At 42.4% G+C, this 25,575-nt stretch overlaps 1 protein-coding gene across 2 annotated transcripts in view; it reads right to left on the reverse strand.

The window, feature by feature from the left end:
- Nucleotides 1-2,342: 2,342 nt before the first annotated feature.
- LOC106608537 (stromal interaction molecule 2) overlaps nt 2,343-25,575 on the reverse strand; it is a 96,559-nt gene continuing 73,326 nt past the window's right edge. Inside the window, exons 3-12 of one of the 2 annotated variants that reach the window (XM_045721489.1) lie at nt 24,813-24,924; nt 24,051-24,162; nt 20,633-20,748; nt 20,078-20,255; nt 19,670-19,847; nt 12,623-12,784; nt 10,297-10,397; nt 9,586-9,824; nt 9,213-9,387; nt 2,343-7,276 (exon numbers count right to left, since the gene is read on the reverse strand). In XM_045721489.1, coding sequence (XP_045577445.1) covers nt 6,709-7,276; nt 9,213-9,387; nt 9,586-9,824; nt 10,297-10,397; nt 12,623-12,784; nt 19,670-19,847; nt 20,078-20,255; nt 20,633-20,748; nt 24,051-24,162; nt 24,813-24,924 — 1,941 coding nt within the window. In that variant the 3' untranslated portion in view covers nt 2,343-6,708. Of the gene's footprint in view, nt 7,277-9,212; nt 9,391-9,585; nt 9,825-10,296; nt 10,398-12,622; nt 12,785-19,669; nt 19,848-20,077; nt 20,256-20,632; nt 20,749-24,050; nt 24,163-24,812; nt 24,925-25,575 lie in introns of both variants that reach the window. The other variant, XM_045721488.1, reaches the window with a different exon arrangement.

Genomic DNA, 25,575 nt, shown 5'->3' on the forward strand with positions numbered 1-25,575 from the left:
AGGAGAGAGAGAGGGTAGATAGTAGTACTATGGGGGCTAGTGTTAACCCATCATCACCACTAGGAGAGAGAGGGGGTAGATAGTAGTACTATGTGGGCTAGTGTTAACCCATCATCACCACCACTAGGAGAGAGAGGGGGGTAGATAGTAGTACTATGTGGGCTAGTGTTAACCCATCATCACCACTAGGAGAGAGAGAGGGGGTAGATAGTAGTACTATGTGGGCTAGTGTTAACCCATCATCACCACTAGGAGAGAGAGAGGGGGTAGATAGTAGTACTATGTGGGCTAGTGTTAACCCATCATCACCACCACTAGGAGAGAGAGAGGGGGTAGATAGTAGTACTATGGGGGCTAGTGTTAACCCATCACCCACCACTAGGAGAGAGAGAGGGGGTAGATAGTAGTACTATGGGGGCTAGTGTTAACCCATCATCACCACCACTAGGAGAGAGAGAGGGGTAGATAGTAGTACTATGTGGGCTAGTGTTAACCCATCACACCACCACTAGGAGAGAGAGATGGGGTAGATAGTAGTACTATGTGGGCTAGTGTTAACCCATCACCACCACTAGGAGAGAGAGAGGGTAGATAGTAGTACTATGGGGGCTAGTGTTAACCTATCATCACCACCACTAGGAGAGAGAGAGGGGGTAGATAGTAGTACTATGTGGGCTAGTGTTAACCCATCATCACCACCACTAGGAGAGAGAGGGGGTAGATAGTAGTACTATGGGGGCTAGTGTTAACCCATCACCACCACTAGGAGAGAGAGAGGGGGTAGATAGTAGTACTATGTGGGCTAGTGTTAACCCATCATCACCACCACTAGGAGAGAGAGAGGGGGTAGATAGTAGTACTATGGGGGCTAGAGTTAACCCATCATCACTATCACTAGGAGAGAGAGAGGGGGTAGATAGTAGTACTATGGGGGCTAGTGTTAACCCTTCCCCCCCTTTCACGTCGGTAGGGATTTAATGGTTCAGCTTTCAGCTGGTGTTGACTTGAGGAATGATGCGTTTTACAGTCCGCTGTTTACTTTGGCGTTTACTTTGAGATAGTATGAAATAATTACCACACATAAGTACATGCTAATGTTTACATGTTTGTTTCCTTGAGATTTGATATATTGGTAACACATCATTCCTCAGAGAATACCAGGTAAATAACCTCTGAAATAAGACTAAACCTAAAGCATATAATGGTCCCTGATAGTAGTGGACACACCGCAGGAGGACGAGGTGCTGTCATCTTGGTTCAGTGATAACAAGCAAATCATTTGGCTGCAGACGAAATGACATCTCTCATATTCTCACAACTAAGAATCAGGTGAATCAGCTTGTATGTCAAAGTGCAGTTTGTAGCCTACATTTGTTCCTTCTGAAGATGTCTCTCCTGCAGCAGAAACATGATAGCCTTCCCTGTAGCTCAGTTGGTAGAGCATGGTGTTTGCAACACATGGTGTTCGCAACGCCAGGGTTGTGGGTTCGATTCCCACGGGGGGCCAGCACAGAAAAAATGAAATGAAATGTATGCATTCACTACTGTAAGTCGCTCTGGATAAGAGCGTCTGCTAAATGACTAAAAATGTAAAAATGTAAAATGATGTGCCACAGAGGCGGCTGGTGGAAGGAGCTTTAGGGGGAATGGGCTCATTGTAATGACTGGAATAGAATCAATGTAATGGATATGTTTGATACCTTTTCATTTATTCCATTCCAGCCATTACAATGAGCCCATTCTCCCACCAGCCTCCACTGGTGCACCACCTTAGGTGTTTGGTAGTAGTTATGATTTCTCCAATATATTACCGCAACCCAGTGGTCGTCTCTGGAACTGCGCCCTGAGAGGGACAAGCCAATGGGCTTGTGTACATGTGTGGAAGGCTGGGATGTTGTGTACAGAGGCAGCCAAACAACACATTCATCACCGAGCCCGACGGCCCCGGGTCTTTCCTGCTGTGTGTGGAATTGATGAACCATCAGCTCAATTTTCATCACATTCAATTCATATTGATAAAGCAATCATGCATTGCTTTCTTCGACGTGTCACTGTTCCTCCACTCTCAAGACAAACGGGAGCATCAAAATGTTGTTTCTTCTTCTTCTGTTTCTACTATCCTGTGAAGACAATTGGGAATCATAAACGTTTCTTCACTGTGGGGAGTGAGTCGTCCATGCAGAGTCAGTTTTGGTTCTGAACACCTAACGCGTCGAAGACAAACCCCACCCTACACATCCTCAATGTAAAGTAAATATAAAATATGCTTTCATACTGTGACGTTATTTGTTTAAAGAATGCGTCTTTGGGTGGCAAATACTGGGAAAAAGTAATTCACTGAAGACAGCAATGTTTTTTTATTAATTTGTCTACGGTATACAAATAGTCACACACCAAATGTTCAAAAATCCCCTAAAGTCACGTAAACATTCATATGTTCTGCTCATCTATAAGTCGTTATTTTGGGGTCCGTGTGCCGTAACAGCACGTGAACTCTCCTTCCTGGCGGGAATGCCGCCACCTACAACCTTTGTGTCATCCCATTCGCGTCATCACCGTACCAGGCAGCAACATCAGCTCCGTCTTGGGTTACAGGGATGATGTGACAGTAATGACGGCTTGTCCGGGATGAAGGGGTGAGGGCAGTATAATCACAGTGAGAACAGAGAACCCTTGAAACAGAGCACTCAGTCTATAGGCCCAGAGGTGAGCAAACACAGAACAATGAGAGAGGACAGGGCTTGAGGCAGGGATTTGATGGACAGACAGGGAGGTTTAGAGGGGACAGGGGTGAGGCAGGGATTTGATGGACAGACAGGGAGGTTTAGAGGGGACAGGGCTTGAGGCAGGGATTTGATGGACAGACTGGGAGGTTTAGAGGGGACAGGGGTGAGGCAGGGATTTGATGGACAGACAGGGAGGTTTAGAGGGGACAGGGGTTGAGGCAGGGATTTGATGGACAGACAGGGAGGTTTAGAGGGGACAGGGGTGAGGCAGGGATTTGATGGACAGACAGGGAGGTTTAGAGGGGACAGGGGTGAGGCAGGGATTTGATGGACAGACTGGGAGGTTTAGAGGGAACAGGGGTGAGGCAGGGATTTGATGGACAGACAGGGAGGTTTAGAGGGAACAGGGGTGAGGCAGGGATTTGATGGACAGACTGGGAGGTTTAGAGGGGACAGGGGTGAGGCAGGGATTTGATGGACAGACAGGGTAAATGGGAAGATAGGGGTAGATGGGTGATGGTAGGGGTAGATGGGTGACGGTAGGGGTAGATGGTTGACGGTAGGGGTAGATGGGTGACGGTAGGGGTAGATGGGTAATGGTAGGGGTAGATGGGTAAAGGTAGGGGTAGATGGGTAAATGGGTAACTAGGGGTAAATGGGTGACTGTAGAGGTAAATGGGTGACTGTAGGGGTAAATGGGTGACTGTAGGGGTAAATGGGTGACTGTAGGGGTAAATGGGTGACTGTAGGGGTAAATGGGTGACTGTAGGGATGTGCTATGAAAGCTAATTTGTCACATCTGCAGACTTCTGATATTACAAATGCATATCGTAAAATAGCAACAATTAACTTTACTCTTCGGTTTAGCTTGTCTCCTGCTATGTATGTTGCTAGTGACCAGTCCCTATCATAGAGTATGTAAATGATGGAAAAGGAAGTTGAGAGGTAACAGGTGAAAGTAATGGTAAAATATTCGGGAAGAGCTTACGAAAGTTTACAACGACAAGTAACAAGGGTACAGGTCAAATCTGGATATTGTTTAGCTCTCTTCAGTAAAAACCAGTCAGTCCTTGTGAACCCCCACCAATAGAAATCACATTGTCTACAAAACATCTACAAGAACATAATAATGTCAAAACAAAGCGTATAAACAGTGAGGTCTGACATTATTGACCTCAATAAAGATGAGCAATAAATAATTCAAACACTGAGCAATATTGCAAAAACAAATAAATAAAGGAAAATTATGCTTTTTTTATACGAATTAGATTTTGTTTAACAAGTAATTATTTTTTCCCCGCAAAAAGGGTCAGAATTATTGGCACCCCTAAAGATTCTTCATAAAAAAGAAATGAGTCAACATTTTTGTATTTGGTTCCATATTCCTGCCACGTAACGACTACGTCAAGCTTGTTGGATGCATTTGCTGTTTGTTTTGGTTGCGTTTCAGATTATTTTGTGCCCAGTAGAAATGATTGGTAAATAATGTATTGTCATTTTGGAGTCACTTTTATTAGAAATAAGATTATAAACAAGGTGGTTCGAGCCCTGAATGCTGATTGGCTAACAGCCGTATACCACAGGTATGACAAAACATGTATTTTTACTGCTCTAATTACGTTGGTAACCAGTTTATAATAGTAATAAGGCACTTCGGGGGTTTGTGGTATATGGCCAATATACCACGGCTAAGGGCTGTATCCAGGCACTCCACATCGCATCGTGCCTAAGAACAGCCCTTAGCCGTGGTATATTGGCCATATACCACACCCCCTCGGGCCTCATTGCTAAAATAGAATATGTTTCTAAACACTTGGTATCGTGATTATGGAAAATTCAGAATTGTGCATCCACATTAATGTAGAAATGTTTAGAAACATATTCTATAACAATGCTGTCTTCAGTGAATTACTTTGACTTTTTTCTCCAGTATTTGTCACTCAAAGAGGCATGCTTCAAAGGAATTACATCATAGGATGAAAGCGTTTTGATTGTTACGTTACATTGAGGATGTGTAGGGTGGAGTTCGTCTTTGACTCATTAAGTGTTCAGAACCAAAACTCAATAGAAGTTTTTAAGAAATTATTATATTCTTATTTATAAGAGAAGTGACTCCAAAATGACAGAATACATTAATTACCATTAATTTCTCCTGGGAAAAAAAAGAAAAAGAGTGAGAAATAACCAAATAAACTGCAAATACATCCAACAAGTTTGTAGAGTAACAAGCTTGATGTAGTTGTTACGTGGCAGGAATATGGGACCAAATACTACACTTTTGACTATTTATTTATAAGAAACTTTAGGGGTGTCCAGGAATGTCCACCAGAGCTGTTGCATGGCGTCGTGTGGGCGAGCGGTTTTCTGAGAACAACGTTGTGAACAGAGTGCCCCATGATGGAGGTGGGGTTATGGTATGGGCAGGCATAAGCTACAGACAACGAACACATTGCATTTTATCGATGGCAATTTGAATGCACAGAGATACCGTGTCAAGATCCTAAGGCCCGTTGTCATGTCATTCATCCGCAGCCATTACCTCATGTTTCAGCATGATAATGCCCGGCCCCATGTCGCAAGGATCTGTACACAATTTCTGGAAGGTGAAAATGTCCCAGTTCTTCCATGGCTTGCATACTCACCAGAAATGTCTTCCATTGAGCATGTTTGGGATGCTCTGGATCGACATGTTCGATAACGTGTTTCAGTTCCCGCCAATATCCAGCAACTTCGCACAGCCATTGAAGAGGAGTGGGACAACATTCCACAGGCCACAATCAACAGCCTGATCAACTCTATACGAAGGAGATGTGCCACAATGCATGAGTCAAACGGTGGTCATACCAGATACTGACAGGTTTTCTGATCCACACCCCTACATTTTTTTAAAGGTATTTGTGACCAGCAGATTCATATCTGTATTTCCCAATCATGTGAAATTAGGGCCTAATGCATTTATTTAAATTGACAATTCCTTATAAGAATTCCTTAACTGTAACTCAGTAAAATCTTAGAAATTGCTGTGTTTATATTTTGTTTAGTATAGTAAAATTATTTTTAGAATAGAATATAGCTCATTAATTATTTTATACAGTCATTATTGCTCATCATCAAGGGTGTCAATAATTTCGAACCTCACTCTGTGTGTGTGTGTGTGTGTGTGTGTGTGTGTGTGTGTGTATCGAACAATCCATAACGAGAGACATTGGAAAACGCACCAACTGGTTCTGGCTGCAATAGTCTACCACGTGTTGCATCTCCCCAAGGCCTCTATACATACATCATTCTCTTCTACACATCAATATTTACTCCGCACGCAGCGGCGGTCCTTTCCCAGAAACCAGGAAGGCAGTAGTGCAACAAACTCAGCAGGATTTTTATTTCTCAAAGGAAATGAGTCCAGAGCTCAGGAGCCTCTGTCAGACAGGAAGTGATGTCAAGCTAACAAGCCCACCATGTAAACCCCCTCAGTTTCCAGATAGAACAAGTGTTATTTATTTTTTGGTTCTTTAACTCAAAAAGAACAAGAGAAGACAAGAGAAGTGACCAGGCTAATGCTCTTCACGATTGCCTGGGCGACGGCAGCTGGCACGACCCTTGACCTTTTGACTTTTCTGTGACCTTTGAAGGCTTAAATGTGAGGCTATGGTCGCGTTCCCCTACTCATACGTTGCATGCATCAACCAATGTTTGCGCGCCACATCATCGACTGACAGATTGCTACAACATATGATGTGGTTAGCTGATAAGTAAAATACCTATCCAGGTGTTGTAAGATCTGGTATGCATCAGCAACGCCCTATGAGTGAAAAAAAAAAGGCATTATTGAAAAATAAGGCTACCGATCTGGAAGAGGTCTGAGGGGTCCAGCCAGAGATACATTCCATCTTGGAAGAAAAAAAAAGGAACAAAAATAATGTTGTGGCTTCCTTTGATGACAGCCATTTTTTATTAAGGCTAGAATCTCTCTATGTGTGTAGGACTATTTTTTCTTCTTGAACAAGCTCTTGATTTTGGACGAGGACCTCTTGGCCTTGTCTCCGTTGCCACTGGAGTCCTGGGAGGAGGTACTCGGTTGCTTCTGCTCCTTGGCCCCCACCCCTCTGCCCTCACTGTCCATTGAGGTGAGGGACGGGTAGCGCCCGACCGCCACCCCCCCTGCCCCTGTCATGCTCGCGGGCAGCTGGCCCATGCTATAGGACTTCTCCAGGATGCCGTTGTACATGGCCTTATTGCCTGCCGACGAAGTGGCGAAGGACATGCTGTGGGACTCTGGGATAGATCCACGGGTGAGGTCGGGCGAACCCTTGTGTTTGTGTCTGTGGTGCTCCAGGGCTGGGGAGGGGGCCGAAGATCCCCCTTGAGGAGGGGGTGAGTCTCGGACATAAGACTGAGGCTCCTGCTGGCTCAGCATCATCAGCTCCTCACGGGAGATCTTGCGGTAGGGGGTCTCTGGGCCCGGTGTGCAGGGGTTGGTGTAGGACTGTTTACGCCCCATGGAGGAGTTGAGAGAGTCTGTGTCTGAACACGTGTCCTGAATATCCCTGTCTCTGAGAGGGGGAGATAGAGAGAGTAAGAGACAGAACACACACACAGAGAGAGCGAGAGCAAGAGAGAGAGCGAGAGAGAGAAAAAAAAAGACAGAGCAGAGCGCGAGAGGCAGAGCGAGAGGCAGAGAGTGGCAGAGAGAGAGAGAGCGGCAGAGAGAGAGAGAGAGAGCGGCAGAGAGAGAGAGAGAGAGAGCGGCAGAGAGAGAGAGAGAGAGAGAGAGAGAGACAGAGCAGAGAGAGACAGTAGAGAGAGACAGCAGAGAGAGAAAGTAAGAGATAGAACAGAGAGCAAGCAAAGTGAAAGTCATATCAGCACATATTCAACGATTCAGACCCCTCTGATTCAGAGGGGTTGGGTTAGATGCACAAGACACATTTCAGTTGAATGTATTAACCTTTTGGGGCTAGGGGGCAGTATTTTCACGGCTGGATAAAAAAACGTACCCGATTTAATCTGGTTACTAATCCTACCCAGTAACTAGAATATGCATATACTTATTATATATGGATAGAAAACACCCTAAAGTTTCTAAAACTGTTTGAATGGTGTCTGTGAGTATAACAGAACTCATTTGGCAGGCAAAACCCTGAGACATTTTCTGACAGGAAGTGGATACCTGATGTGTTGAATTACCTTTAAGCCAATGCCATTGAAACACACAGTTGTTGATTAATGTTTTGGCACTTCCTATTGCTTCCACTAGATGTCACCAGCCTTTACAAAGTGTTTTGAATCTTCTACTATGAGATCTGACCGAACAAGAGCCTTGGAACGGTGATGGCCGATTAGACTCTGGCGCGCGAGGTCATGTTGGGTACCCTCGTTCCAAAACGTTTTAAAAGAGAATGCATTCGTCCACCTTGAATATTATTCATGTTCTGGTTAAAAAAGGCACTAATGATTTATGCTATACAACGTTTGACATGTTTGAACGAACGTAAATATATTTTTTCCCCTCGTTCATGAAGTGAAGTCCGGCGGGCTTAGATCATGTGCTAACAACACAGAGCTTTTTGGACATAAATGATGAGCTTTTTTGAACAAAACTACATTCGTTATGGACCTGGGATTCCTGGAAGTGACATCTGATGAAGAGAATCAAAGGTAATGGATTATTTACATAGTATTTTCGATTTTAGATCTCTCCAACATGGCCATTTGTCTGTATCGCAAAGCGTATTTTTCTGGGCGCAGTGCTCAGATTATTGCAAAGTGTGATTTCCCAGTAAGGTTATTTTTAAATCTGGCAAGTCGATTGCATTCAAGAGATGTAAATCTATAATTCTTTAAATGACAATATAATATTTTACCAATGTTTTCTAATTTTAATTATTTAATTTGTGGTGCTGACTTGACTGCCGGTTATTGAAGGGAAACGATTTCCTGAACATCAACGCCATAGTAAAACGCTGTTTTTGGATATAAATATGAACTTGATAGAACTAAAAATGCATGCATTGTCTAACATAATGTCCTAGGAGTGTCATCTGATGGAGATTGTAAAAGGTTAGTGCATCATTTTAGCCGTTTTTATGGTTTTGGTGACGCCTGTCTTTGAATTGACAAAACATTACACACAGCTATTGTCAATGTACTCTCCTAACATAATCTAACTTTATGCTTTCGCCGTAAAACCTTTTTGAAATCGGACAACGTGGTTAGATTAAGGAGATGTTTATCTTTCAAAGGGTGTAAGATAGTTGTATGTTTGAAAAATTTGAATTTTGACATTTATTTGGTTTCAAATTTGCCGCTCTTGAAATGCACCTGCTGTTGATAGGGTGCACCACGGGTGGCACGCTAGCGTCCCACATAGCCCCAAGAGGTTAAGTTATACAACTGACTTGGTATCTCCCTTTCCCGTTTCTATTCTGAATGCATTATCATAAACGGACCCGCACAAAAATAGGGCAGAAGTGGTTTAAGGTAACATACCCCTTTCTCTCCATGAAGAAGATGTATCCCTCTTCCCCCTCGGGATGATAGGAGAGGGGTGAGCTGGTCATGGAGAGCAGGTCGGGGTCGGCTGACGTCATTGAAGTGCTGTAGAGGCTCCGGCGGGAACGGCACATGCTGCTATTGCGTGTTAAAGGGGGCCGCATCATAGAGGCTGCTGGGAAAAAACAGAGAGAGGGGTTTGTATGGTTACTATCATAATCATACATAGTGGACACTGAATACACAAAAATTAAAAACACACATTTTAAATCTATTTGAGCCTTGTTGAGGTCATACTGACCATACACTCTGTCACTTTACAACTCTAAATGGAGTATTTTTGCATTTCCATGACAACCTCCACACTTACAGGTTAACTGTGGAATGATTGGAGGCGTGTCCTCATCGAGGTCGTCCACCCCGCCGGCGATGGGATAGGGGGGCACGGAGACGCGGGGCATGACCACCCAGCTGTGGTCTGAGTACAGGGTGGCAGTCAGGCTGGGCAGCCCAGCGTTGTGCACCAGGGGGAAGCCGCACAGCTTCTCCATCTGCTGCCAGCGGTGGAGGCGCTCCCTCAGGCAGGCCGTCACCTCCGACAGGGACTTCCTGGAAACAATCAAATGGATTTAGAAAGCCATTTTTATACCAGTAGTTATCACTATGTGCTTTCACAGCAAACCGGCATAGACCTCAAAGAGCAAGCAGAAGTAGAGACACGGTGGCGAATCTCCCTAGAAGGAAGAAACCTAGAGAGGAACCCACCTCTTCTGGCAGTACTGGCCTTTATCCAGACACTTGGGTTTCTGTGTTGATATTTGAAGCAGATACCACTAATGCATGGACAACAAGTTACTGTAATAGATATGTATACCCGATAGGCAGAGTTTGACATATGTGGGGATCCTGCTAGCCTCAGTCAGTAAGCAATAGATCTGTCATAAATCCCCAAGCCTTTCCACATCAACCGTCTCACATCAATTCAGCTCAATGGACAAAGACATTCGGATCAGGGTGACAATGCACAGCACCCTGACCTGACAGCAGAGTAAATGAACGGTGAACATGCGTCTTCTCTTACTTGGCCTCTAGGATCTTGTGGTCCACCTCGTCCAGTGATGAGCTGTGAGCGACGTGAAGGGTCCCAAACACACTACTCCTCTTTCTCTTGATTTTCTCTGCCTGACACAAAGACATAGACACTGTTGGGTTCTGAGAATATGAAATATACTTATTCATGTCACTGAGGGAGAGAGGGTAATGTATAACATTTACATTATGGCAGGTGTCTTATTGAAATATTGAGTGCAGGGAAGTGATCACATATTGCAGGCATTGATAAGGGGAGAGAGACATGGATTAGTGATGAAGGGGCATCAAGATCAGGTCAGGTCAGCGGAGAAATAAAAGTTTATGGCCCGTATCACTTAGTTTCCTGCCGAGCAGTAAAGACACAATGTTTGTACAGATGTGTAGGAGGAGACAGCCTAGGAGGAAGGGTTAAATATCAGTGCATGTGTGAAAATGTTTTTGTCTAATGCAGCTGTATTGACCCTCTGGGAAGAATAAACTTGGTGAAGCTTACATAATGTCGGTTGAGTTTTTACTCTGAGAATTAGAACCTAACACTATATGACGGATCTCCACTATCCCCACTATCATTCAATATTTCCATTCTATGCTACAATGCATGTTCATGCCTTATCTTGTCAAAAATCGGCCCATTGTAGCAGCTGTTCATGAATAAATTCAACATTGCTACAGTGCCTTCAGAAAGTATTCACACCCCTTGACTTTTTCCACATTTTGTCATGTTACAGCCTGAATTTACAATGGATTAAACTGAGATGTTTTGTCACTGGCCAACACAGAATAAGCCCATAATGTCAAAGTGGAATGATCTTTTTAGACATTTTTACTAATTAAAAATGAAAAGCTGAAACATCTTGAGTCAATAAGTATTCAACCCCTTCGTTATGGCAAGCCTAAATATGTTCAGGAGTAAAAATGTGCTTAACAAGTCAAATAAGTTGCATGGACTCACTCTGTGTGCAATAAAAGTGTTTAACATGATTTTTTTATGATTACCTCATTTCTGTTCCCTACATATACAATTACAGTATCTGTAAGGTCCCTCAGACGAGCAGTGAATTTCAAACAGATTTAACCACCAAGACTAAGAAGGTTTTCCAATGCCTCGCAAAGAAGGGGACCTATTGGTAGACGAGTAAAACATTTCAAAAAGCAGGCACTGAATATCCCTTTGAGCATGGTGAAGTTATTAATTACACTTTGGATGGATGGTATCAATACAACGATATAGGCGTCCTTCCTAACTCAGTTTCCGGAGAGGAAGGAAACCTGAAACACCAGGCCAATTATACACTGGAGTTGCATACCAAGACAACATTGAATGTTCCTGTGTGGCCCAGTTATACTTTTGTCTTAAATCGGCTTGACTTGAAAATGACTGGCTAGCAATGATCAACAACCAACTCGACAGAGCTTGAATAATTGTTAATACATGTGCGCAAAGCTCTTCGAGAATTACCCATAAAGACTCACAGCTGTTATCGCTGCCAAAGGTGATTCTAACGTGTATTGACTCAGAAGTGTGAATACTTATGTAAATGAGATACTGTATTTCTGTATTTCAATACATTTGCAAACATTTCTAAAAACATGTTTTTACTTTGTCATTATGGGGTATTGTGTGTAGATGGGTGAGATACAAAGTCAAAGTAATACATTTTTTGAATTCAGGCTGTAACACAACAAAATGTGGAATAAGTGAAGGGGTATGAATACTTTCTGAAGGTACTGTACATATCTGTTGGCTAGAGAAGAAACAGACTGGTATCCAGACTGATATACAATATAATTTACTACAGAGACTAGGTTTATCAATAAGTCCTCAAATTGGGCCACATCTACTTTAATGAGAGCAACATATTGCTGTGTCTCATGGTTTGTGCTGTCACAGCGCCGCGTTTAATAGACTTCTGAAATTCCCTGATGAGTCAGTCTCGCTGCAAAGGCAAAAACAAAGGCAAAAACAAACAATGCAATTAAAAAGTAATTTAGCTGTGTCATTAAAAAACTCATTAGGAAAAAAACCTTTAATTTTGTTTCTTTGTGTGTGTGTGTGGGTGCGTCTGCCTGTCCGTGTGTCTGTGTGCATGCTTGTGTGTGTGCTTACGTGCGTGCGTGTAAGTTTTCAATTATACAAGGGCAACGCTTGTTCCAAATTGCACCTCAGAATTGAACACTTAACTCGTTTACAAATTCAGAACCCAGTGAGATGTGAGACCAAACCCTGTTACACCCCAAAATCCCCCTAAAGTCTGCTCCTACTCTCTCAAAGGAAGTGATGTCTTAGTGATGTCATTTGTTCTCCAGGAAGTTACCTCTTCCTTAGCGACCGTGAGCTGTAGCTCCGCACTGTGTTTCTTGATGTTGTAGTACTGGACCTCCACCTCGTGGGTGAGTTGTAGCCACATCTGTAGGGCGTCTGGCACCGACCACTCTGTCTGCATCTCCTTCTCCGCCCGCTTCAGGGCCATACGAACCTGGAGACAGGAGGGGGGACACCTTTAGGCGTCGCACGCGTATGAAATAAAACGGTATCATGGCATAAAAGTGGGGACAGTACTGTTACTGCACATAAGGTATGCGCAGGGGAACAATGTCAAATGCTTTACTGTGGAATACCAGTATACACAGAGGAATAGTATTCTATGTGTGGTAAGCATATGATCTGAATTCCACACTGCATTCATATGGTAATTGGGATTGCATTGTACTGTATGCGCCACTAGGGGGAAGTATTTCACTTGACACAGAGCGACAGGATTTGACGCTACACAGGGGGACAGTATTCTGTATAGCGTTTCAAAGGGAGGGAATTTTACCGGTGAGAAAATGTACCAGTAAACTAGCAGATGTACGGAAACTTTCAAGGATTTTAGGTCATTTTCACAACATGTAAAAGATCAAATAATAAAACAAGATGTTTTAAATATGAAAAATAGATTGACAAAGCTCTAAAACATTATCTTAAATATAAACATCAACTTAGTGAATACCATTGGTGTTTAATATGAGGGTTTCAGCAAGAAGTATCCTTTATATTTTATACACCTATTTGACTATGTCTATATGTTTTTGTTGTCAATGTTTTGGGGCTAAACTGGGGGCAGAAGTAGTCTATAGTTGGAAGGGTAGCAGAGTTAATTGCTAATTATGTAATTAGGCAGGTTTCCATTGACAAAGGCAATATCTCAAAACAAAAACATCTTGACGTGTGTAATGGAAACAGCAGATCGGAGAAATGCTCTAAAGAACGATAAAAAAAGCTGTTTGGCAGGGATGGATTATTATTTGTCTAACTTTCTTTTTTGCGACAAATGATGATGAAAAAGAGGATTCTTTGAATAAATTATTTTTGCCAAATAATTTTGAAGGTACTCGGGGGACGTGATGTCATCACGCAACTAACTATAAAGCCACTCCACATTGTTGCATCTGATTTCTATAAAATCTTTCTAAATGTTGATTATATGCTTTTTCATTAAATTAGGCTATTTTCTCTTTCACCAAATGGTCTATCCACTAAAACTCGTGGACAATATGGACACATAGACTATACCAAAATGAGTATTTTACATGAAAAATAAGAAAAACCTGTTATTGAAGTATACATTACCCACATACACACACTGAGTATCTCTCTCTCTCAGATTCCAACTACTGATTCATGTTTGGACATGTAAATACTGTAAATATACCAAAGAAAGGTCTGTTAATTGCTCACTTGAATATATGCAGTTTAAGGAACAGAATTTATGAAATTTGCTGTCTAGTGCAGTCAAACAATATTCATGTATTGGTAATATCAGAGACTCACTTGGACTATTCTTTTGAGGATGCTGAGATCTCTATACATGGACACAGTTTTTTCAGGAGGGACAGAAATAGATATGGAGGTGGAGTTGCAGTTTACATCCAGATTCATATTCCAGTAAAACAACGTAAGGACTTAATGTTGAATGGAATAGAGGCTCTATGGGTACAAGTGTATTTAACACATTTAAAACCTATAGTAGTTGGTTGCTGCTATAGGCCACCTAGTGCTGATGTCAAATATCTTGATGTCATTTGCGAAATGTTGGATAAGGTATCTGATGAAAATAGGGAAATATATTTTTTGGGAGATATGAATATGGATTTTTTTTAATACAAACTGTCCAAAGAGAAAGTAAGTTATTTCTGTTACCAGTGAATGTAACCTGACCCAAGTTATGACTACCAACCAGAACGTTCACTAATAGGTTGGGTATTACATCATCAACTTACAGTGGGGCAAAAAAGTATTTAGTCAGCCACCAATTGTGCAAGTTCTCCCACTTAAAAAGATGAGAGGCCTTGTAGGATTTTTAATGAATTTATTTGCAAATTATGGTGGAAAATAAGTATTTGGTCAATAACAAAAGTTTATCTCAATACTTTGTTATATACCCTTTGTTGGCAATGACACAGGTCAAACGTTTTCTGTAAGTCTTCACATGGTTTTCACACACTGTTGCTGGTATTTTGGCCCATTCCTCCATGTAGATCTCCTCTAGAGCAGTGATGTTTTGGGGCTGTCGCTGGGCAACACAGACTTTCAACTCCCTCCAAAGATTTTCTATGGGGTTGAGATCTGGAGACTGGCTAGGCCACTCCAGGACCTTGAAATGCTTCTTACGAAGCCACTCCTTCGTTGCCCGGGCGGTGTGTTTGGGATCATTGTCATGCTGAAAGACCCAGCCACGTTTCATCTTCAATGCCCTTGCTGATGGAAGGAGGTTTTCACTCAAAATCTCACGATACATGGCCGCATACATTCTTTCCTTTACACGGATCAGTCGTCCTGGTCCCTTTGCAGAAAAACAGCCCCAAAGCATGATGTTTCCACCCCCATGCTTCACAGTAGGTATGGTGTTCTTTGGATGCAACTCAGCATTCTTTGTCCTCCAAACACGACAAGTTGAGTTTTTACCAAAAAGTTATATTTTGGTTTCATCTGACCATATGACATTCTCCCAATCCTCTTCTGGATCATCTAAATGCTCTCTAGCAAACTTCAGACGGGCTTGGACATGTACTGGCTTAAGCAGGGGGACACGTCTGGCACTGCAGGATTTGAGTCCCTGGCGGCGTAGTGTGTTACTGATGGTAGGCTTTGTTACTTTGGTCCCAGCTCTCTGCAGGTCATTCACTAGGTCCCCCCGTGTGGTTCTGGGATTTTTGCTCACCGTTCTTGTGATCATTTTTACCCCACGGGGTGAGATCTTGCGTGGAGCCCCAGACCGAGGGAGATTATCAGTGGTCTTGTATGTCTTCCATTTCCTAATAATTGCTCCCACAGTTGATTTCTTCAAACCAAGCTGCTTACCTATTGCAGATTCAGTCTTCCCAGCCTGGTGCAGGTCTACAATTTTGTTTCTGGTGTCCTTTGACAGCTCTTTGGTCTTGGCCATAGTGGAGTTTGGAGTGTGACTGTTTGAGGTTGTGGACAGGTGTCTTTTATACTGATAACAAGTTCAAACAGGTGCCATTAATACAGGTAACGAGTGAAGGACAGAGGAGCCTCTTAAAGAAGAAGTTACAGGTCTGTGAGAGCCAGAAATCTTGCTTGTTTGTAGGTGACCAAATACTTATTTTCCACCATAATTTGCAAATAAATTCATTAAAAATCCTACAATGTGATATTCTGCATTTTTTTCTCATTTTGTCTGTCATAGTTGAGTTGTACCTATGATGAAAATTACAGGCCTCTCATCTTTTTAAGTGGGAGAACTTGCACAATTGGTGGCTGACTAAATACTTTTTTGCCCCACTGTATATCAATCACATTTTTACTAACATGGCTGAACATTGTTCTAAAGCTGTATCGGTGGCACTAGGTTACAGTGATCATAACTTGGTTGCACTCACTAGGAAAACTAAAATACCAAAGGCTGGCCCTACGGTAATCTACTGAAGGTCCTACAGAGGGTTCAATCAGGACTCACTCACTAGGAAAACTAAAATACCAAAGGCTGGCCCTACGGTAATCTACTGAAGGTCCTACAGAGGGTTCAATCAGGACTCACTCACTAGGAAAACTAAAATACCAAAGGCTGGCCCTACGGTAATCTACTGAAGGTCCTACAGAGGGTTCAATCAGGACTCACTCACTAGGAAAACTAAAATACCAAAGGCTGGCCCTACGGTAATCTACTGAAGGTCCTACAGAGGGTTCAATCAGGACTCACTCACTAGGAAAACTAAAATACCAAAGGCTGGCCCTACGGTAATCTACCCAAGGTCCTACAGATGGTTCAATCAGGACTCATTTGTGGATGAGATTAAGAATGTGCAATGGTTAGAAGTGTGTAGTAAGGATGATCCTGAAATGTCATTAAGTTTGTTTATGAAATTATTTATGAGTATAGCTGATAAGCACGCTCCTTTAAGAAAATGCACTGAGGTCAAATGGTGCCCCATGGATTGATGATGAGCTGAGAAATGTAATGATTCAACGTTATGATGCCAAAAAAGTAGCAGATAAATCTGGTACTTTGTTTGATAAGCAAAGTTATTGTAAATAAAGAACTCTTGTGACCAAGCTAAACAAAGGAAAGAAGAAGGGATTCTATCAGCACCAAATTGATGAAGTAAAGGGTGATGGGAAAAAGCTGTGGAGAACGTTAAACACAATTATGGGTAGGAATTTAAACATGTCTGCCTCTTTTTGTTGAATCAGAGGGTATATTTATTACAAAACCACATGACATCGCAAACTACTTTAATTAATATTTTACAGGCAAAGTGGACAAATTGAGGAACGCTATGATTCCAACTGACGCCTCCATGTCATATACCCTTATAAAAGATTGTATCATGAAGGAGAGGCAATGCAGGTTCAAATTTCCTCAAGTAGAAAGGGAAGAGGTAGAAAGGATGCTGTTGTCTCTTTCGGATGACAAGTCACCTGGTACAGATAATCTAGATGCCAAATTGTTTAGAGTTATTACAGCTAACCAAATTTCTACACCAATCTCTCATATTTTTAATAAGTGCTTGATGTATGGGGTGTGCCCAGAAGTCTGGAAAGAGTCAAAGTGTCACGCCCTGACCTGAGAGAGCCTTTTTTATTTCTCTATTTAGGTTGGTCAGGGTGTGATTTGGGTGGGCATTCTATGTCCTTTTTTCTATGCTTTGTATTTCTTTGTTTTGGCCTGGTATGGCTCTCAATCAGGGACAGCTGTACGTCGTTGTCGCTGATTGGGAGTCATACTTAGGCAGCCTGTTTTCCTTTGGGGTTTGTGGGTAGTTCATTTTCTGTTTAGTGTTTTGCACCTGACAGAACTGTTTGGCTGTCGGTTTCTTCTTTTTTTTGTTTAAAGTGGTCTATCTTTAATAAATTCATGATGAGCACTAACCACGTTGCGCCTTGGTCTACTCTCTTCAACGACGGCCGTTACACAAAGGTTATTCCACTACCTAAGGATAAAAAAATCTGCATTCACTGGTCCTAATAGTCGTCCTATAAGCTTCCCCGCCTGTTGGAAAAAATGTTATCTGTACAAATCAAGGATTATTTTTCATGTAATGGTCTGATAACGGGTTTCCAGCATGCATACAAAGAAGGGCATTCTACGAGTACGGCCAAATGACAGATGATTGGTTAAAGAGTATGGATGACAGGAAGTTAGTTGGTTCAGTGTTGCTGGATTTCAGTGCTGCATTTGATGTATTTGATCATGAACTGTTACTAGGAAAACTCAAATGTTATGGTTTTAAGGATGCAGCTCTATCCTGGATGGAAAGCCATCTATCCAGGAGAAGGCAAAACATGTTCTTTAACGGTAGCCTTTCAAATAGTAAAGATATACATTGTGGTGTTCCTCAAGGAACCTGCCCAAGCCCACTTCTCTATCTTTACTAATGATTTACCTTCAATAATGAACAAAGCAAGAGTGGTCATGTATGCTGATGACTCTACAATGTATAGTGCAGCATCAGAATGTAATGAGCTAACAGATGTACTGAGCAGTGAACTAAGAATGGTGTCTGAGTGGGTTGATATGAACAAATTGGTGTTGAACATTTCTAAAACTAAATGTATTGTATTTGGTTCAAGATATATGCCTGCTGATGACACCCAAATTAATTTGTCGATGAATAGAATACATGTAGAGCAAGTGAAAAAAAACAAACCTCTATGTGTCATGTTGGATGCAGCTTTATCATGGTCAGAACACATAGATAATATTGTTATTAAGATGGGTAAGGGAATTGCTGTTACAAGAAAATGTTCAGAGTAGGTAACATCTAGCATTCTGAATCATGTGATTCAATCCCTGGTCCAATCACACTTAGAGCACTGTCCAGTTATATGGTCAATCCCTGGTCCTATCACACTTAGAGTACTGTCTGGTTATATGGTCAATCCCTGGTCCTATCACACTTAGAGTACTGTCTGGTTATATGGTCAATCCCTGGTCCTATCACACTTAGAGTACTGTCCAGTTATATGATCAATCCCTGGTCCTATCACACTTAGAGTACTGTCTGGTTATATGGTCAATCCCTGGTCCTATCACACTTAGAGTACTGTCCAGTTATATGGTCAATCCCTGGTCCTATCACACTTAGAGTACTGTCTGGTTATATGGTCATCTGCAGCAAAGAAAGATATAAAAAAGCTCCAAATGGCTCCAAACAGGGCTGTTAGATTACCTCTTCATTGCTCTAACAGAATGAATATTGCTAAAATGCATCAGAATCTCTCATGGCTTCACAAAAAAAACTATCTAGTCTTCTGATTTTCTTTAAGAATGTTATATTTAAATTAAAAACACAGTATTTTTCAGTCCAATTAGTACATACTAGCAACACGCATAACCACCAAACCAGACAGGCAAATTCAAGGCAGGTAAAACAACTCAAGCCAAGGACAAATCGCCTAAAAAAATCTACAGTTTTATATAGAGCTATAGCTGAATGCAACTTTTTACCAATCCATACTCAGGCAAAAAGTAAATCCACCTTCAAGAAAAAAATAAAAGAACATCTAATGTGATAGACCATATGACTGGACAGGAAATAGAAAGCATCAACTGAATGTTAAATGTGTTTCCTGTCAGGTATTTTAATTGTCTGTATTATCTACTTGTTGAATGTTTGTGAAGTCTTGATTGTGGTTGTTTGTAATGTCTTGTTAATTGGTGTTGGACCACAGGAAGATTAGCTAGCGTTATGGTGTTAGCTAATGGGGATCCTAATAAAAATAAAAATAAATAAATGACCGGTTTCCATAAATTACCTGTTAGTTACCAAAATTTGTTAACATTCTGGTAACTTTGGTAAATTACTGGTAGGTTTGCAACCTTAATGACATGCAACACACTCTCAATGGTTCCTACCTGCACCAGCTCCTCCTCTGCGTATTTGAGGCGGCTGAGCTCACACTCGGCCCCCTGGCGGAGCTCGCGGAGGCGGTACGACTCCTTCTTGGCCCCGCTGATCTCGTCTCTCATCTTCTGCTCCAGGTTCTGCTTCTCCACCGCCACTGTGCGGTTCTCCTCCTGGGCCTTCTCCAACCTGGGGAGAGCCATGAAAACCTGACAAGGTCATCTTCACTATCCAAAAACAACCAACTTCACTTAATATACCCGAACCCTGGGCCCAGTCCAATGCCTAAGATGTTACACCAAGGAATCTTTTAACAAGGTGGCTAGGTGTTCTAGTGAGGTCAGTACAATACCTGTAACATCTATATACAGTAGACACACCCTTTATAAAACCTTAATAAAAACTACTAGGTTACGTACCGTCCCTGTAGGTCCATGAGGCTCTGCTCAGCACTCTGCAGGCTCTCCAAGTCCTTCATCATCTGACCCATGTGGACCCTGGAAGACTTGTTCTGGATGTAAGCGAACCAGCAGCCCCCCACCCCGATCACTATAGATACCATCAACACAAAGTCCTTCAACCAGTTGTGTTGCGGACCTGGGGGGAGAGAGGGATGGAATGTAACATTGTTTATTGGCGGTCCAGCACAGCTCAGTTGGTAGAGCACGGGCCTTGCAATGCCATGATAGTGGGTTCAATTCCCATGACCACCCATACGTTAAAAAACATTACGGACCTATTGACCTTACAGGAAAACTATACTATAGTATGTATGGTATCTTTGGATTGATGGTTTGGTAAAAAGGTCCTGGTGAATCTAGAGATGGGTCTGCAGATCAGAGTAATATTGCTGATCATTTCCTTGATGGAAGGAGACATATGATGAGTAATCATGGTTATGTTTTTACCCAGACACCCCCGTAGTGGCACCAAACACTGTCATATATATATACACGTATGTATACTGTACTTACGTAAGGGAGGGCCGAAGAGCACAGCGTCAAGTGCTTTTAGATTCAGTTTCTGTTTGTGCCGCTGGTCTAATATCTTTAGCTGACCCGACATAAACGACGGTTCGTTCGCCGCTAATCTGAAACAGAGAGAAAATGAAACGTGTTGAGAACGATATCCTTCACTGAGAACTAGAATAGAACTCTGATCAACCACCTACAGCAGGTGATACATGACCAAGTAAGACAAGGTCTGTCTTTATTCATGTATTAAACAGGCGTTGGTATCTGTGTGTGTGTGTTACTGTGTGTTAGTGTGTGTGTTACTGTGTGTTAGTGTGTGTGTTACTGTGTGTTAGTGTGTGTGTTACTGTGTGTGTTAGTGTGTGTGTTACTGTGTGTTAGTGTGTGTGTTACTGTGTGTTAGTGTGTGTGTTACTGTGTGTGTTACTGTGTGTTACTGTGTGTGTTAGTGTGTGTGTTAGTGTGTGTGTTAGTGTGTGTGTTAGTGTGTGTGTTAGTGTGTGTTAGTGTGTGTTAGTGTGTGTTACTGTGTGTGTTACTGTGTGTGTTACTGTGTGTGTTAGTGTGTGTGTTAGTGTGTGTTAGTGTGTGTGTTAGTGTGTGTGTTAGTGTGTGTGTTAGTGTGTGTGTTAGTGTGTGTTAGTGTGTGTGTTAGTGTGTGTTACTGTGTGTGTTAGTGTGTGTGTTAGTGTGTGTGTTAGTGTGTGTGTTAGTGTGTGTGTTAGTGTGTGTGTTAGTGTGTGTTAGTGTGTGTGTTACTGTGTGTGTTAGTGTGTGTTAGTGTGTGTGTTACTGTGTGTTAGTGTGTGTGTTACTGTGTGTTAGTGTGTGTGTTACTGTGTGTTAGTGTGTGTGTTACTGTGTGTTAGTGTGTGTGTTACTGTGTGTTAGTGTGTGTGTTAGTGTGTGTTAGTGTGTGTGTTACTGTGTGTTAGTGTGTGTGTTACTGTGTGTTAGTGTGTGTGTTACTGTGTGTGTTACTGTGTGTTAGTGTGTGTTACTGTGTGTTACTGTGTGTGTTAGTGTGTGTGTTAGTGTGTGTGTTAGTGTGTGTTAGTGTGTGTTAGTGTGTGTTAGTGTGTGTGTTAGTGTGTGTGTTAGTGTGTGTGTTAGTGTGTGTGTTAGTGTGTGTTAGTGTGTGTTACTGTGTGTTACTGTGTGTGTTAGTGTGTGTGTTAGTGTGTGTGTTAGTGTGTGTGTTACTGTGTGTGTTACTGTGTGTTAGTGTGTGTGTTACTGTGTGTTAGTGTGTGTGTTACTGTGTGTTAGTGTGTGTGTTACTGTGTGTTAGTGTGTGTGTGTTACTGTGTGTTAGTGTGTGTGTGTTACTGTGTGTTAGTGTGTGTGTGTTACTGTGTGTTAGTGTGTGTGTTAGTGTGTGTGTTACTGTGTGTTAGTGTGTGTGTTACTGTGTGTTAGTGTGTGTGTGTTACTGTGTGTTTGTGTGTGTTACTGTGTGTTAGTGTGTGTGTTACTGTGTGTTAGTGTGTGTGTTACTGTGTGTTACTGTGTGTGTTACTGTGTGTGTGTTACTGTGTGTGTGTTACAGTGTGTGTGTTACTGTGTGTGTTACAGTGTGTGTGTTACTGTGTGTGTGTTAGTGTGTGTGTGTTAGTGTGTGTGTTAGTGTGTGTGTTAGTGTGTGTGTTACTGTGTGTTAGTGTGTGTGTTACTGTGTGTTAGTGTGTGTGTTAGTGTGTGTGTTACTGTGTGTGTGTTACTGTGTGTTAGTGTGTGTGTTAGTGTGTGTGTTAGTGTGTGTGTCAGTGTGTGTGTCAGTGTGTGTGTGTGCGTGTCAGTGTGCGTGTCAGTGTGCGTGCATGTGTCAGTGTTCGTGCATGTGTGTGTCAGTGTTCGTGCATGTGTGTGTCAGTGTGCGTGCATGTGTGTGTCAGTGTGCGTGCATGTGTGTGTCAGTGTGCGTGCATGTGTGTGTCAGTGTGCGTGCATGTGTGTGTCAGTGTGCGTGCATGTGTGTGTCAGTGTGCGTGCATGTGTGTGTCAGTGTGCGTGTCAGTGTGCGTGTCAGTGTGCGTGTCAGTGTGTGTGCGTGAGCGCCTCTGTGCGTCAGTGTGTGCGTGTGCGTATGTATCCATGAGCACCTGTGTGTGTCTGAATATGTTGGTGTACTCGTGCCACCACCACCATCTTAAACCAGATCAGACAACATGGCAGCCAGCGACACCCAATCCACTGCTGTGACATCATTTAATGAGTCAGCACCCCACAGGTACGGGGGGGGGTAAAACTACACCCATGACCCCCTTCAACCCTCCTCTTCAACCCATGTAGTCATTCCATACATGAGTACATGGAGTCTCAGCGAGTCTCATTCCTGAAGAGATTCTAATATAACTGCTCTGACTCTCCCCGTCGTGTCATTAAGACAGTGTTATTGGTCCCAACTAAACAGGTTCAAGTCCATTTAAAGGTTTGATATAGCATCATTTAAAGGTTTGATATAGCATCATTTAAAGGTTTGATATAGCATCATTTAAAGGTTTGATATAGCATCATTTAAAGGTTTGATATAGCATCATTTAAAGGTTTGATATAGCATCATTTAAAGGTTTGATATAGCATCATTTAAAGGTTTGATATAGCATCATTTAAAGGTTTGATATAGCATAATCGCCTGCTGACTGGGATGTCTAAACTGCACTAACATGACTATCTGACTACATGGGTGGGGAGATGTTTTGTTAGTCGAAGTGGGCATATGTTATGTGTGTGTGTGTGTGTGTGTGTGTGTGTGTGTGGCTCTTATGTGTGTGTTCCCTGTGGCTCAGTTGGTAGAGCATGGTGAGCATGGTGTGTGCAACGCCAGGGTTGTGGGTTCGATTCCCACGGGGGGCCAGTACAAAAAAAAATGTATACATTCACTACTGTAAGTCGCTCTGGATAAGAGCATCTGCTAAATGACTAAAATGTAATGTTTAATCATTTCTTTCCCATTACACCTGCACTACCTCACATATCCAGCAGAAGGAAGCATTGGTCTGAGAAACAAATTGAGCTGTGTTTATGATGTGCAGTTCAACTTTTCAAACTAAACCTGAAACCGTTTAGCATAATATATCTACATCTTGATAAAGCTATATTATTTACCTTTATTTAACTAGGCAAGTCAGTTAAGAACCAATTCTTATTTACAATGACAGCCTAGGAACAGTGGGTTAACTGCCTGTTCAGGGGCAGAATGACAGATTTGTACCTTGTCAGCTCAGGGATTTGAACTTGCAACCTTTCGGTTACTAGTCCAACGCTCTAACCACTAGGCTATCTTCACCATCACACAAAATCCCCACTGTTTACGCATCAAGGAAGACACGATTCAGTTCAGTGGTGTTCTGGATGTTGTTGCTATCTGTGATATTCTGTGTCCCATCAGTCTTGTGTCGTGTGATAATGTAGTCACCGAGGCAGAGTGTTTCCATTGATCCGGAACTCTCTGAAGCTCATCTCGTACTGAGGCAGCTCCACAGACTCCTTCAGCCACTGCACTGTGTCCTCCGTCGTCCAGTTATGAACTACAGACAGAGAGACTGAAATTGACATTTGCTTCTTCCATTTACCCCCTCTCCCTTCCTCCCTTCCATTTATCCCCTCTCCCTTCCATTTACCCCCTCTCCCTTCCTCCCTTCCATTTACCCCCTCTCCCTTCCATTTACCCCCTCTCCCTTTCATTTACCCCCTCTCCCTTCCATTTACCCCCTCTCCCTTCCATTTACCCCCTCTCCCTTCCATTTACCCCCTCTCCCTTCCATCCAAGCCATTAGACTGCTGAACAATTCATAAAAATCGCCACTGGACAATTTACATTGACCCCCCCCGTCTTGTACACTGCTGCTACTCGCTGTTAGTCACTTCGCCCCCACCCACCTACATGTACAGATTACCTGAACTAGCCTGTACCCCTGCACACTGACTCGGTACCGGTGCCCCCTGTATATAGCCTCGTTATTCTTAGTGTTACTTTTTATTTTAGACACCTTGGTAAATATTTTCTTCTTCTTGAACTGCACTGTTGGTTAAGGGCTTGTAAGTAAGCGTATCACGTTAAAGTTTCCACTTGTTGTATTCGGCGCATGTGGCAAATAACGTTTGATTTGATTTACCCTCTCTCCCTTCCTCCCTATTTTTAACAATCCCTCCCTCCCTCCATCCATCTCTCTCCTACCTTCTGAGGTTTTCCAGCCCTTCCACAGCTCCTCCACAGTGATGTGTTGGTCCTCCCTGTGAAGGTTACTGTGTTTGTTGGTTTGTTGTTGCTTCATATCTTCTCTAATAAACTGCAAGAACAAAAAGACATTTGGTTAATATTACTGGTTATTCTATCATTACAGACTGCAATAAAACTGACGCAGTGTGCACATAAACTAACTGAAGTTAAATACAGGTATAGAGTTATGACATTGTAGAGAATCATGGATACCAGCAGGCGTGACTCTCAGTGTGATGTGTGATCTATTAGTTGTGTCTCTATTAGAAGTTGGCCGATTAATTAGGGATGATTTCAAATTGTCATAACAATCGGTAATCAGACTTTTTGTACACCAATTATGGCCAATTACATTGTAATCCATGAGGAAACTGCATGGCAGGCTGACCACCTGTTACGCGAGTGCAGCGTCAAGAGGACCTGGTGGCTGCAAGGAACCAAGGTGCGTTGCTAGCTAGCATTAAACTTATCTTATAAAAAACAATCAATCTTCACATAATCACTAGTTAACTACACATGGTTGATGATATTACTAGGTTAACTAGCTTGTCCTGCGTTGCATATAATCAATGCGGTGCCTGTTAATTTATCATCGAATCACAGCCTACTTCACCTTCGCCAAACGGGGGATGATTTAACAAAAACGCATTCGCGAAAAAAGCACATTCGTTGCACAAATGTACCTAACCATAAACATCAATGCCTTTCTTAAAATCAATAC

This window comes from Salmo salar, chromosome ssa07, assembly GCF_905237065.1.
Source record: "Salmo salar chromosome ssa07, Ssal_v3.1, whole genome shotgun sequence".
NCBI classification, from domain to species: Eukaryota; Metazoa; Chordata; class Actinopteri; order Salmoniformes; family Salmonidae; genus Salmo; species Salmo salar.